The sequence below is a fragment of the Paralichthys olivaceus genome, chromosome 11 (assembly GCF_024713975.1).
Source record: "Paralichthys olivaceus isolate ysfri-2021 chromosome 11, ASM2471397v2, whole genome shotgun sequence".
Taxonomy (NCBI): Eukaryota; Metazoa; Chordata; class Actinopteri; order Pleuronectiformes; family Paralichthyidae; genus Paralichthys; species Paralichthys olivaceus.
The window spans coordinates 11,675,165-11,690,350 of NC_091103.1; the positions used below are offsets into that span (position 1 = coordinate 11,675,165).

Sequence of the window (15,186 nt, forward strand, 5' to 3'; positions counted from 1 at the left end):
CACAACAGTGAGGTGTATGTTTCATACCCAGATAGGCCAGGATCAGGCTTTTACTAAATTCCTAAACTCCTCATACACACTGTTGAACCTATGCACTCAGAGAAAACAGAATCACTCAATGCTTTGTGGTCAGAAATGTTCATCTCACTTCCTCCCACTATCTACAAATGATGCCAAAATATGGCCACCATCTTGCACACTTGGAGCCGGAGTCTGTGTTGTAGTGATGGGTGGATGGAGCCACAGTAGCGAGGTCCTGCCGTTTCACTCTTTCAACTAACTGAGTGTGTCTCAGCTGTCAATCATTAGGTTTCAACCCCTTTTATAGCATCAAATAACTAATTAAAACCAAATATACCAGAAAAATGACAGAAAACATCTTTGAGAAAAATTCAATTTACTTTTTAGTTTAGTTTTAGCATGTTCCATCTACCAACATGGAGAAGGCAGGGTTTAAGACCTATACTGCCACCAGCCACCAGGTGCCGATCAAGACACTATGGCTTCACTTTTGGGAAAAGCTGTAATGTCGTTCGTTTCTGTAAACGGGCTATTACCCACATTCACATCTTGGGTGGATTTCTTCGGAGAAATAATTTTCAGGGGGTGTTAAGTGATTCTAGATTTCAACACTCGATTACAGTCACTTATTTACTGGATGAGTGTTACTGAACAAAATGTTTGAACGATGTCGCCTAAATTATTCTCAATTTGCTAAAGTGTAGAAGAAAAAAGGTTTCACGTAAACTTAAGGGTGTCTCCTTTGTATTCAGAAACATTTTGTATCCCACAGCCTGGCCTGCTTCAGGGAATAGTCTGTTTCCTAACATTATACAAACGTTTCACGATATCTCACAGACTTTGATAAGGACGGACCTGAAGTGTGTTTACGTTCACTGAATAGGTGTGTCCAGTCCTTTCACCAGCAGAATAAACATATTTTCTACTCTCTCTGGTTAATACTGCTCAAGCACATGTATACAGTCTGGAAATGACAAATACTCGAATCCTTTGCTTTACTCTGTAACTTAATCATTTTCGAGCCTTCTCGCAGTCGTCCCACATTTGCAGAAGAACCACAAACGTTTGTCCGCAGAGTCCCAGCTGTTTACTCATCCCACACAGCAGTGTGTTTCCTGAACATGTGACTGACAGCATGGCTGCTCTTAATCTGAGATCCAAGTGGAAATCTGACCCAAGCTTTGTGTCTTTTATGTTTGTACTGGAAGTCAGTAGAGATGAGGTGAGTGCAGCCAACTGGTCCGGCCTGTATTAAACACTGTGGTCCCCGCTCTGGGGTCAGGCTTCATCCCCAATCCCCAAACTGGGTTTTATTATTACCAGACGAAGAAGTCTTGTGGTTGAAGTTGTTGTTCTCTGCTGTTTGTTTCCACTATGGGGTCATCATGAACTTAAGATGTAGAGATTTCAGCCAATAACAAGGTCAGTTTTACTAATATGACTTTATTTGATGACTTACATGTGGTACGTGCTGGAATCAAACCTGTGTAGTATTTTGATCTGACTGCACAGCCATTTCCTTATTTTTCTGTGTGATTGAATATCAAAACACAGTTTGATTCAAGATGTCATCACTGAGGTTACTCAAGGTGATTTTAACGTTTAAAATTTCAAGTTCTCAGTAGCCAAATGCACACAATATTGAATTATTGCACTTTCAGCACCACATGTCTGGTTCCTTCATTACCAATGTACAGGATTTTCAACATGAACCAAGTAGTCAGATTATTTGTGTTAAAGAGATCAGCTTTAAGTGTGATTTATTTTCTTTGCACATCACAACGTTGTAGCGGCTGCAAGCTGTGCTGTTTCGTGGTCCAGAAATATTTCAACAACTATTGCACACCCATGGACCAGCGGGGATGAATTACAAAAGCTTTCAGCTTTTCAACTGCAAAATTCTCATCAACCTCAGCCATACTTTCTCTCTAGCGCTAATCGCATCCTGATCCAAGATGGTGAACATTGCCAAGATTACACATATACTGAGCACCAGCATTTTACCATAATAGACTGTATATAAAGACAAACTATGCAACTTCACTTCCTACTATTGTACAAAAGTGAGGCCAAAATATCCCTTGTACGGGTGCGGCCATCTTGCTCTTTTGATGATTTGGAGCCAGAGTCTGTGCAGTAGTGACCAATTACAGGTCGGACTGTGCTGTCTGCAGTCATGGTGTTTCACCCTGGTTTTATAGCATCAAACGGCTGACAAACATCAGTGTGATAAGAACTAGCCACAATGACAGAAAGCTTCTTTGAGAAAAATGTTTTTACCCTCCATGCATTTTGATTAGTTTGTCCCATCTATTAAAATGGAGGAGGCAGGGTTTATGACCTATACTGCAGCTAGTCACCAGGGGGCGACTAATGATGATTTGGCTTTACTTTTGTGGAGCTGTAGTGTTGGCCATCTGTGTACAATCTATATTAGTGTCATAATGACTTAGCTTGACCTTGAGCTCTTCATAGTCACACAGACATATGAAACAACTTAAGGGAGTAAAACATTAAAGCAGGTTTGAATTTCTCACATCAAACAGATCCCAGGAGCTGTTCTGATGTTTCTTTGCCTGACAATCATTTTCCAAAGTGCTCTGATCATTGTCATATGTTTTGTGGTCCCTCATAGACATACTGTATTCATCTTTTGTTTGGATGTATAGATCTATATGGATCTGTCTAAATATCGTACCTATTTCCCTAAAACTCATCTCAGAGCGGAAGTGTGCATGTGTTAAAGATGGAAAGCAGCAGCCAGTATATCTCACTGAACTGGCACATTGCAAGTTCTTCCCAACATCTTGATGCCAGACCCACCTCACACTCCTCAGGCCATGTGTTTAGTGCCTAATAAACTTCCATTTTAACTGTTTAAGAGAAAACACACAGAATATACGGGTGTGGATCCTTCTGTTCCGTCCAAGACTAAAAATATCCTGTAACAACGTGAGGTGTGATGAGACTATGCTGTTCTGGTGTATATTAGGTATCATTTACAAAGGTGTTAATCCAGCAATGTAGCAAACAGTAGTGATGAATGTGAGTGCTGATTTGTTTATGTAGTATTTACAAATCATTTCATTTAAAGTATTCATGAGGGGCCATTCATCCATTAACACGCACATTCATGCAATGCATCTATATGCAGCACTTTCACATACGCCACTCACACACTGCCAGTACAGCAATTTGAGGGGAGACTGGGATCAAACCACCAACCCTCTGGTTAGTGGATGACCCACTCTACTATTTTGTATTTTACAATTCTTATGTAAATGATCTCCTCAAATGTCAAATGTTCTTACACCTACACTGGTTTTTATCCACCACATATATGATGATGCAAAAACTCCACATCAATTTCTTCTGACCTTTAATTTATTTCAACAAAATGTTGAAGGATTAATCCCCTATAATGTATAAAATAGTATTTATATGTGGCACTAAGATCAGATTCAAGTAACACTCTCCTCATTTCAGTTTAGTGGCAATTTTTCCTCTAACGCTACGATAAACATAACAGAACAGAGAGATACTGTTGATGCAGATGCACTTTAACCTCACACATTATGAAAAATGCATTTGTGAAGCGATAAATACATTCAGAACAACAGGAAGTAAAATAAACAAGTTCATATGTAAATCATTTGTCATCAAAATTAAACTCAAGTTATTATAAAAACTTGTTTTTGGCTCAGTGTGGCTGTATGAGGACACTATATTATTTTAAATTTGATTTCCTTTATGTCCCTGTAAGATTAGAATTTGAGTTACAATTCAAACATCGTTGTGTGCACATTTTTACCACACAACATTTCATTTAAAAACATTTTACAAAATAAGACCTTTATGTTTTTGAACAAAATACAGTAAAATATGATATAAACTTTGCACACATTTAAAAGTGGCAGTGATACTATACATTACTACACTACACAATTTCTCATATCTGCTTTTGGATCCTTACAAAAAAATCTTCATATTGTATTCCTACATAATATTCAGACCAGGGTATTTTTCATTAAGCTGTTCCATCTTTCAATCCACACAACATTAAAACATATAGTAATCAATAATGATAATAATGAAGCATCTGTTTATCCCAGATGTTTATCATTTTCTGCTGGTAGAGTTCAGGCCGATAAGCCTTGGGCTCTGCACGGCAGCAGGGTGGTCAGAGGGGCGAAGGGAGGGGGAGTCGACTCCAAGTGAGATGTTGATGAGGAAGGAAAACTCTGTGACGCGGGTGTTTTTTCTGCAGGAGGGAAATACATCGAGACTTCCTGGATGAGGAAAGACAGAAGACATACATGTCATATTTCTTTGGTGGCTCTGAGAGCTTAATATACCACAACTTAGTAAAACACATGCAAATAGACAAAAAAATCCTCATCAATTTATCACACATGCTCTGCAAATACAACACAACCATGTACTCACAACACAACCAAAAACTTACAACACAACCAAATACTCGCAACACAGACAAATACTCTCAACACAACCAAGTACTTGCAACCCATCTGAAGTGTATTCGTGTATTTTAACATTGTGATCACGTGATTCAGATATTTTTGCAGATATATGCTGTTAACCTAGAATTAGCCTTGTGTTATTATTACCTTGTACTTTTTTGAAAAACAGACTTGCATCATGTTGGCTGGTAAAACATGTTAACTTTATCAGATCAACATATGTTGTCTCTACTAAAAAAACATTGTTTTGCCAATGACAAAACAAATAAAACTGTCTCCTGCTTTATTTACAAGCTTTCACCCTCATCTCACCGTTTATAACTGCTCACAAAAGAACCATCGTATTCTACCGTTGACTCATTTTTATTGATGTTCATTGCAGGAAGCAGCCGTTAAGAAGGTTCTCAGCATCTGGTTGATGAAAATGCAACATTTCTTGTGCTAAACACATGTTTACACTGATCAAAATACCAAAACTAACAAGTTGATCAAATGTGGGTGGCCATGACCTCAACAGTGTTTCCACAACTTCTGTTTGAGAAAATGTCGATACATTAAAGGAACTCCCCTGAGATCTAATTTAGACAATGTTTTTCGTTCATTGTTTCTCACCTAGACGTGAGACATGAAGAATTTATGTAGTGTGTATTAAGCCACACTCAACTAACACAAGAGCAACTGGTCTATTTGTTCACGGTGCAACCACACAAACCAAAACTACTTTTTCTTGATGAAACTGTGTGGTCAGTGGTTTCCTCAGAGGCAAACACATGGTATTTTAAAGTGAAAATGCAAACAGAAATCCAGCAGTAACCTGGTGTTACAGAGTGAACAGGGATCATATCAACAAGATAAAATTACAAACAGGAATTTGGGATATCATGCTGCATCATTTCCAGTGAGTTCCTCTTGGGTAGGTCATTTGATTCCAGCATGGGAATGAAATAAAACCACTAATGATAAATTGCATCATAAACTGGATGCTGGAAAAATGTTTGACTGTGAATGGACCCGTTTCAAAAGACAACATCAGAAAGATGTGAGAGAGGTCAAACAGGAATTAAACCAGAATAACCAAATTCTTATGAGAGGATCCTCATGCAGGCAAAAATCTCATTTGGAAACAGAAATGCTCCGGCTGCATGTCTAATATAACTTCACCTCTATCTAGTAGTTTTGCTGGTGTCCTGGACATTGCCCCATTTATAAAAATCCAAAAAATAGGTTTTATTCACATATGTGGTTTTCCAAAGATGTTCAGCTCAACATATCAGTGAATCTACGTTTAACTTTGATTCAGATGTGCTGAACCAGTACCTCAGATTATTCCAATGAATTTAAAAGGGAAACATCCTTCCCTCTGGAGTGTGACATTGGAAACAGAGGACACTGATGTTGTGTTCCACAGTGACAGCTAAAAACTTAGTTCACTTCAGTTCACGTTCATGTCAGAACCAGGTGTCTGTGTTTACGCTCATTCAGTGTTTCAATCTGTTGTTAAATTGAAATCGTACATTTAAATGACTGTGAGCGCTACACTGCCTTAAACGAAGTTAGAAATGGAGAGAAGAGATTCTGAGTAGTGATAGTGCGTCCTAAATATGTTTTAACTAGATTCATGTCATTTATTAAACAGCAAAATACAACATTCATCCACACACTCACCTCTTAAACCAGAGTGTAGTGCTTAAGTGATAGTGTGTGTTAAATTAGTGTGTGTTTGTGTATGTGTGTGTGTGTGTATGTGTGTGTGTACACTGACTGGGTAGAGCTGGGGAACTGTGTGCGTGTTGGTGTTCATCAGTCGAGGAGCTGTTGGGGAAGTCGCGGTGGCTTCAGGGGACTCGGTCACAGTGCTGCTACTCCTCTGATGCAAAGACACACACACAACCACACACGGACCATAAACACAAATAATTGAGCAGCCCTTTAAGTACCATCAACTACATGTTATTTGTTTTATTTCATTGTGAAATAACATAAAAGTCCAAATAAGAAAACAAAACCGGTTAGCCATCGAAATAAAATTATCCAGATGATTAAGATGATCTGATTCTAAGTTTAAAGCCAGAAACTATTCAAAACAAAACTGTTTTAAACCAAATCCTGTAAAGTACTGTTTATTGCCATGCTTTGACTCTGTGCGTGACTTATTGCCCAGAATATATGAGATTATTTCCTGTTTTATTTTGAAATGACTTTCTTTTTGTATGTGTTGTGGTTTTTATCCCCCCCCCCCTCCCTGCCACACACACACACACACATACCTTTGTTCCATTCCACCCATTTCTCATTTATAATGAACCATGAAATAATGTTTACAGCAAAAATGTAATGTACTGGCATTATACAGTATATGAATATAAATATAAACCTTTTCTTTGGATTGTTGGTTTCCTGCTTGTGTTTCTCTGGATTTGACCCATTTTCTTTGTTGGAACAATAAATTGCTGAACTACACCAACTCTATCTCCACTGTCTGATTGTGTATCTATTATCAATTTGGATTTTTTTTTACTGGATGAAGATAACTTATCTGACAGGACAGGGAACATAATCCATGCACACATCTACGCTGATACACAAGAGCATTGTTGTAACACAGCGGCATCACAGATGTGGACTTAAATGAAAAACCTGAAGCTATCAGTGTTTACGAGTTTAGTGTTTCTGATTTGGATGTTTCTGTTTTGCTGTCTTACCACAGCATGGACCACTCAACATCCAAATGCAGCCTGTGGTCTGGAGATCGAATGGTTTAATGTTGGCTTAATGTGGACAGGGTTTGAATATGAGACTGATCTTAAATCAAATCCTTGAAGTTTGATTGGAAACAGTTGTGGTTTAGTGAACACGGTGCACTGCAAGACAGGGAGCTGTAGGATTATATTAATAAGTTTGCATGAGAACAAATATTTGCCAGGGGAAATCCAAACACTTATATTGTCCTGCTGGTAGTCCCACAGTCAGACATATCTCCACAGAGCTGTTTGGTCTAACGGCACAATTTATTATTCTACTGTAAGGGGAAAAAACACTGTTGCTGGTTTTTATTTTTTTTATCAAATCACTACAAGAGATATTACATGCAGCAGATCTTTGATTTTGGCTTTGTTCCAGAGTGAGAACAGGTTAAATCAACATAATCAGTATGCAAATGAAATCATAACATTGTACAGATGGTGGCTGTGTATTTATACATTCCCTACAATAATCACAGGATCGATCCCCTGGGCTTTCAGCGACCTACGTATTTTTGTTTCCTGAACCTATTGAAGTATTTTATAACTATTCCCTCCTTTGGCGTGGTGCTGATGTTGGTGGAGATTGCTGTCTTACATGTCGGCCAGTTAAAACGTTGAAAAAGAAAATGCTAACAGGTCAGAAGTGGAGGAAAGGCGAGGAAAGGGGAGGAAATTGCTGTGTGGCCATTGAGAGATTTATGTCCAAAGTCAACATTCAATGAGTCAAAGTACTCTGCTGGCTACTCCCACTTTAACACACATTTATTTTTTCATGTTTTACAGGACAAGAAAACAAAGGAATTTTTATATGAAAATAATTTATGATGAATGTTACAAGAGATAAATGAAAAACTGATACAAGTGTACAGGATGGTAACTTTGTAAATGTGACTTTATATAAATATATTTTATTCATATAAATAAAAAAACTTTGTTTTTAGTTGGGTCAAGACAGACCAAGCTGACTATGTCCATTTAATCTGGAGATGGTGTCAGTGTTTGTGGTCCATGTTGTGGGGACTTTAATCTGTTTACAAACACATGATGGAGAGTTGACTTCCATGTGGGGATAAAAATGCAAGTTCCCATAAAGTCAATCTATTAGAATTTTAACATCTATGGCTGTGTGTGTGTGTGTGTGTGTGTGTGTGTGTGTGTGTGTGTGTGTGTGTGTGTGTGTGTGTGTGTGCGTGTCTCACCATATCCTTGATGCTACCGAGCACCGCTGTGATCAGGATCCCTGTGAAGAGCGCCACGAGGTTCAGACCGGTGAGGATCCATATCAAAATGTAAAGAGTGAAAACTTCCTCACAGCTTTGGACTCCAACAAACTCGTAGTAGTTGCTGAGGTAACCTCCACTGCAGAGCAAAACAACAGCTCTGATCATTACAGAAGGTTTTAAATCAGTTGGAGAATTAAATTACTTTCTGGAGAGACCAAACCTTGCGAGTCGACAATCCTGAGTTTGTTCAAATTGTGATGATTATCATGAGCTACAATATGCTACGCTAATGTCAAAGATTAATGGTGCAGTGTCTCACTTGGCACAGTCGTACAGGTCGCAGCAGTAGCAGGTTCCACTTCTTACTGTCATGGTACAAGACTCCTTCAGATTCCAACATGAAACCTGACAGAAAAAGAAAAGACGAGTTCAAACTGTAGAAACCTGCAAATACAACACAGAAAACAACCCCCAGACCTACAGTTTGCCGTCTGTGATTTACATTGTGATAAAATTTTGGATAAATCTGCACATCTTTACTCACTGAGGTGAAGAAATTCTCATAGATGTAGCTGGTCCCGCTGCTGTAATACTGACATCTCCCTGCTCTCAGTGGACGCATGTCCTGGCAAACATTAACACATGAAGAAATATCATCCACACAACCTCCGTCAGTCTGTGTGAGAATAAAAGATTGACAAGATAATCCTGTATATTGTGTGATGCACGCTCATGGGTTTTGGAGGCTGGTCTGAGGGAAAGGGATTTGGGCTTCTTATAACAATGTTTGAGTTTCTGTTCTCAGACTTCCACCAACTTCCATCCTGAACCAATTTAATCTTTTCAATGTTATTTTAAGGAGGCAGCATCACATTTTCAATCTCTGAGGATTCTAAGTCTTCCAGCTCAGCAGATGTCTGAAGGTATTATTCCTAGAAGAAACTGGATTTCTTTCAGTCCTGCCGCTCTGATGGACGTCCTCGGACTAAAGGTCAGTTCTGCCAACAGAGCCATGCTACACACACAGCGGGCAGTCCCCGTCACTTGGTATTCAGTCAGCACAATGGTTTATTATTCCTTTATGGCCTTCTGTTACTGCTTTCTTTCATTACCCAGCACAGTCATCTCTACTATCCACATGCAAGGGCAGGCAGCTTACCATGTTTAAGACAGTACAGACGCTATCATTCACCAGGCACAGAAAAGCAGTGATGGTCCCAAAGCTGAGGAACACGATCGCAGCCGTCAGCTGGAGGAGGAACACAGAACAAAAGCAGAAATGTCCGTTTGTTTAAGTAAGACCCACTGCTGATTTCTTTCCCTTCTGTAGCAGATGTTAAACATTAAATGTAAGTATTTTTGATGAATGTTATCCTATTTATATTGAGTTTTTTGTAAAAGCATTTAGCTCCTTACCTCTATGACAAAGGATTTTTTTCAGTTTTATTGATATTTGTGATTATATGAAAATAAAAGTACTTCCATATGTGAATACTATTGTGTCCGTGTATTTTCACCAGGCAAACAAATAAAATGACTAGAATGGCGCTCAGTAGAGCATATACCTCCAACAGTCCCCTTACATTTAAACAAGCCTTAAAGCTAAGGCCACATTATATTAAGTTGTCCAGTAGAAGGGTCATTAAACCCTAAAGGGTTTAGTCCATATACTGTTTATAAAGATGGATGACATGCCAGCTGAAAGTGAAGCCAAAGCCACGTGGTGGCTGGCTGAGGTAGGTCATAAAACCTGCCTCCTCCATGTTAGCAGATTGGACATGGGTCAAACTAAAAGGTTAAACTAATAAAGAGGGTTTCTGTTATCTAAGGTATTTATTATTACTTTGATTGATGTTCAAGTGCTACATTTTCCAGCAATTTTGAGTGAAACATCAAGATTGACAGTTGAGAGCGACTCGCGATTGGCCACAGACACTGGCTCCAAATGTCAGGTCATATCTGGGATTTATCATTTCTTAATAGGAGGAAGTGGAGACAATTAATAAATTCTCCCTCCTTAAATTTGAATATCCTACAGTGTAAAAAACAACAACATTGAATTTAATCTGATTCAATGTTGTAAAAGTATAAGTACTGTATGTATTAGTTACACCAAAGACAGACAGACAACCAAGACTACCACTAACAGGGAATGAATGACTAGATAGCAGTATATGTGGAAAACGTGCGTAGTAAATATCAGAACCATAAATACTTGACCCAGACATGACATCTGATACATGGGGAGAGAGCTGATTAACTTTGGGGCAATTTACTGAGAAGATATTTTCAAATAACACAATTACAGCAGGACAGATACTGCAGATACTTCAGCAACAGACTTAACCAAATTAACCAATCTTCTGTTCAGCCCTGTACCTTACTAGTACTATAGCTCTTTTAATAGTTATCTATCTATAAAGTGGCACCAATATAAAATGAATAAAAATACATCTGTGTGTTCCATCTGCAGGATAAGAATGATCAGCAGAAAATTACATTTAAATTCAAGGTCCAGTGTGTAAGATTTAGGTGAGAGGGATCTATTGGCAGAAATTGAATGTAGAATAATTCTCATGATGTTTTCACTAGTTCATTTCTTCTAAATTGTATGAATTGTATGAAATGTTTTAAAAGAGAAGAATGAAATGAGATTTGACGACAGGATAAACAGGAGAATCGACGCCTCCTCATTGACACCATTTAAAAGTAAACTCTCTCTTCAGGTCAGGGATGAGTGTGCACAGAGAAAACACGGGGGGAAATTATAAAGACGTAGGTGTGTGGCTGTATGTGTGTGTGTGTCAGATGAGATAAAAGATGAAGAGCAGAAGATTGTACCAGCTGCCTGCGGTTTTCTTCCAGGCAGAGCCCCAGAAGTCCCAAGAAGGATCCAAGAGTCAGCTGCAGATTAAAAAAAACATAATAAGTGGTGTGAATTTTACTCAAAATCATGAAATACAGAATGGTTCCTTTTCAGTGGAAACTGGAACATCTTGATATGGTTTGGTTCACTTTCAAAATAAAAATAAAAAAAATCAGCAAAATGAATAGTAACATGTCCAATATTAACTCTCAGCAGCAACATGGATGTGGAAACCGCTCTTGTATTGCAACTTTAAAAACAAGCAGTGCGTTACATGCTACTCGGTGGGTTAGGGTCTAATGTTACCTGCACACTCTGATTGGATCAGTGGATTTTTTATAACAGATTCTCCTCCTAATTGTATGCCTCCACCGGCCAGTGTAGTTTCACTACATACATTTTGTTTTCCAGTCCTCTGACTTGAGTCCAAGTAAATGTTTATGCCAAATGTAATGCCTCCAGTCACTGGCTGTTGCTGGCGTGGAGGCATAAAAATAAATGTACATGAGTAAAGTACAGATACATGGATAATGTACTTAAGTATAATAACAACGTAAATGTACTTTGTTACAACTCACCAAATTAAGAAGGCAATACATGTTCTTTTAGTTTGAGAATCAGGAAGAAACTTGAATGCCAGCTGAGATCCTGTATGTCACCACTCATGCAAACTGTCAGTCATCAGTTTCAGAGTCGGCCTAAAACTGTTGATTAGTGAACCACAACGAGGGAATCAAACCCGTTGGCTGGCACCGCAACTTTAGGACTGCAGCTTTATTTCATAATGGAGATCACATGTTAGAGGATGTTTTCATGTTTCAAAACTTCCAGCTGATTTTCTGGTCAAAGTTTTTTATCCATGCCAATTTGTCATCTCACTGATTAAATCCAGTGCACAGGGAATGACTGAGGGACCAATAAAGAACTTACAATGACTCCGGAGATGTAGCCGGTCACGTTCAGGCTCTCTGTTCGGGTGGTCGTGTAGACTCCCAGCGCCACCACCAGCAGGGACAGACTGAGCATGCCCACGACCAGCCACAGAGCCCTCCTGACCCTCGCTGTCATCTCTGGGAGAGAAAACCTCAGTCGTATTATATGACACGCCGCAGGATGAATAAAACCCAATGAACTAGACCACATGCTTACCAGCAGCGAGCCTTTGGCAGCCTGTACCTGCATATTTATACTTCACGTTCAAGATCAATAAAACAAACCATAATTTGATTTGGTGTTTTTTCATTTGACTTAATTTAAAGTGGTATGATCCAAACTCCATGTCTCCATCTTGTATAGTTCAAATGTCATGAAGGTTTATAACTCTGCATAAAGAGAGTAGAAGGACTAATTGCATTTCTTCTGAATATTCAGTCGACCTGTAACAAACAAACCTTTTCAGCTTTATATAGAAACAAACATGGAATAAGTGTCAATGACAGCTCAGAATCTAATCCTGTGCAAATGGTTGCGGACTATGGGAAATGACTGTGTTCATCACACTGGCTTCAGACAGCTGCAGCCAAGTATTTAAAAAAATGTGTATTCAATTTTGACAATGAGCCAAACAAAGTTGGTCAAAACCACATTGTTTCATTTTTCCTTTTTTCTTAATGTGTTTATACGGTCGTCACTCAACCAGAGTAATCTGGTCTGAACATAAGGCAGAGCTAAGATACTTGACCAAACCTTATTACGCTTGAAACGAAACATTTACAACAAAGAAAAATTGTATTACATTATTATTTATTATTTACCTTGATGGACCTCAACTGTAAAAAAGGTGAAGTAATTTAGTTTTAAAACATCAGACATACTTAAATATCATCAACATCACTATTTACCCAGAACTGATTAGTGCATTAGTCGTATTAGAAGACAAACATGTCTGATTCTTCTCTTTCTATTGCAAAAATTTCAAATCCATTATAAAAAACAAAACGACCTTCAGCGAGTCTGTATCTCCTTATAACAGGTCAGACATGATCCCCTCATAGAAACGTTTTTTTATTGAGTAATTATTCTGCACTCTGATGCGTGCAAGACTCAGACTCTAAACTGTGGACAGCATCACTGAACTTTCTTCTAACAGTGCGTCCCTCATATTATCAAATATGTCCATTTGCAGGGAAACAAAGGTGAAATCATCCATCTCATTAACATATTTTCTTTAAGTTTACAATTTTAAAATGACTTCAAAGTATATCTGTTTTTAATAATAAAGACATCACTGATGCTTTTGTTCCTGAGTTGATCACCATCAATGGTGAAATGACGAGATCGACCTTTATATGAATCTGTTTCATTGTGATATACAGCTGTAGCTCTGTCTCTGGTTATCAGTTAATTAAAAGCACACTCAAACACAATGCAGGCCATGGACAAATTCTCACTCCATCCTGAGTAATGATAAAATAATTGAGGTTATCACAAACATGTATTTACAGCAGCTGCCTCTGTCACGGTCTCATGCACCTGATACATCAGTGCACACATCAGCCTCTCAGCTCAGGAAATAAATGATCTGTACCTGTAGCTCGGCTCTGTGGCACAGGTTTGTCCCGGCTCAATGTTCCCTGGATCCTGGCAGTCATGATAGATCCACTTCTCTGAAGTTAAGTTTCAGATGTTCTCTCACAGCTGTGTGAAGTCCTGAGCAGCTCAGGCATCAACTGAGAGGATGTATGTCTGTGTGCAGCCTGCATGAAGCTCCAGCCTCTGCTGCGTTCAAGGACAGTGGGACACATGCAAGTCTGCTACTGTTGAAACAGACAAACTTGTTATGGTGGCCCGGAAGGTAAAAACACAGCAATATTTTATGAATCTAAGTATTTCACAAAAAACAATATTTCAGAATAAACAACTTAGTTTACAAAAGTCTACACAGCTGTGATAGGTGGTTCCACTGTAAGGCAACAGGTGAACTATGCTATCAGTGGTCAGCTACACAGAAATCCATTGAACCATTTCTGCTGGAATAGAATTTATGGTGTCTGGTTCTCTTTCTGCTTACTTAAGAGTAAGTGACTGCAGGGTGCTGCCACTAAGTTGATTAACACCTTGTAAGTGAAAGAAAGTCAGACCTTATCAGTGCTTAGGACATCTGGTTTTCATCTTCTTCCCACTAAATAACATGAGCATAAAAAACATCCAACAGAGAGAGAGAGACTTTGTAAAGGGGTCAATACAGAGACAGAGATGACAAAGGTTTGAAGCTTCAGTTTATTTGCTTGTTTTCAGCTGTACTGATGCTGAGGTTGACCTTTTTCATCATGCATTGTAACTTAAAGACATTGAAGACACCACCCTGAAGGACATGTTACAGAAAACATATTGCTGTAATGAGATCCAAGTCGCTTTTTTTGTATTAATGAATTGTCTTGTGGAACATATACAGCCTGGAGGATGGAGATTCCCCACCCCTGATATAGAATGTATAGCATTCTTTTCCAGAAATAAAAGCTCGATCCTGTGGCTGCAGTAAATCTGAAGCACATACATTAGTCAGGCGCTTGATGTGCTGCTGCAGCGCAGTGGGGAGGAGGAGGATATGATTGAACTTGTGTAAAGGAGATATTCACTGGGAGTCAACCTGTAGAGATGATCAGATTAACCTGCTCTGAGGGACAGGCTGCTCACTTGTAAGGCCCCTCTGAAACACAAAATCCACCCATTCTGTGTAGAACTTTCTTCTCTCCCACGATATATGATTGCCATAGACTGCTCTCCAAAAGTAGAGCTAAAGCGTCTCAATCGCTCCCTGGTGACTGGTTGCAGTATAGGTCATAAATCCATCCTCCATGTTAATGGATGTTGAAAACATTTTTCTCAAAGATACTTTCTGTCATTTTAGG

At 38.8% G+C, this 15,186-nt stretch overlaps 1 protein-coding gene across 2 annotated transcripts; it reads right to left on the reverse strand.

Moving 5' to 3' along the window:
* Positions 1–234: 234 nt before the first annotated feature.
* Positions 235–14,062, reverse strand: LOC109634493 (transmembrane protein 255B). 2 transcript variants are annotated; one of them, XM_020094986.2, is made up of 9 exons: positions 13,863–14,057; positions 12,266–12,405; positions 11,311–11,373; positions 9,629–9,718; positions 9,014–9,094; positions 8,789–8,874; positions 8,446–8,605; positions 6,265–6,369; positions 245–4,310 (listed from the first exon to the last, which is right to left on the reverse strand). In XM_020094986.2, the coding sequence occupies exons 1-9, from the start codon at positions 13,924–13,926 to the stop codon at positions 4,161–4,163; spliced, it is 939 nt and encodes a 312-aa protein (XP_019950545.1). In that variant the 5' UTR covers positions 13,927–14,057; the 3' UTR covers positions 245–4,160. The 2 variants fall into 2 exon arrangements, with proteins under 2 accessions (XP_069390810.1, XP_019950545.1); XM_069534709.1 differs by lacking the exon at positions 6,265–6,369 and having other exon boundaries at positions 235–4,310; positions 13,863–14,062.
* Positions 14,063–15,186: the final 1,124 nt, after the last annotated feature.

Coding starts and splice junctions, on each gene's coding strand:
- LOC109634493 (XM_020094986.2), bottom strand. CDS start 13,926: ATGACTGCCAGGATCCAGGGAACATTGAGCCGGGACAAACCTGTGCCA. Junction 12,406..13,862: donor GCCACAGAGCCGAGCTACAG/GTACAGATCATT, acceptor TTTCTCTCCCAG/AGATGACAGCGAGGGTCAGG. Junction 11,374..12,265: donor GCTACATCTCCGGAGTCATT/GTAAGTTCTTTA, acceptor TTTAATCTGCAG/CTGACTCTTGGATCCTTCTT.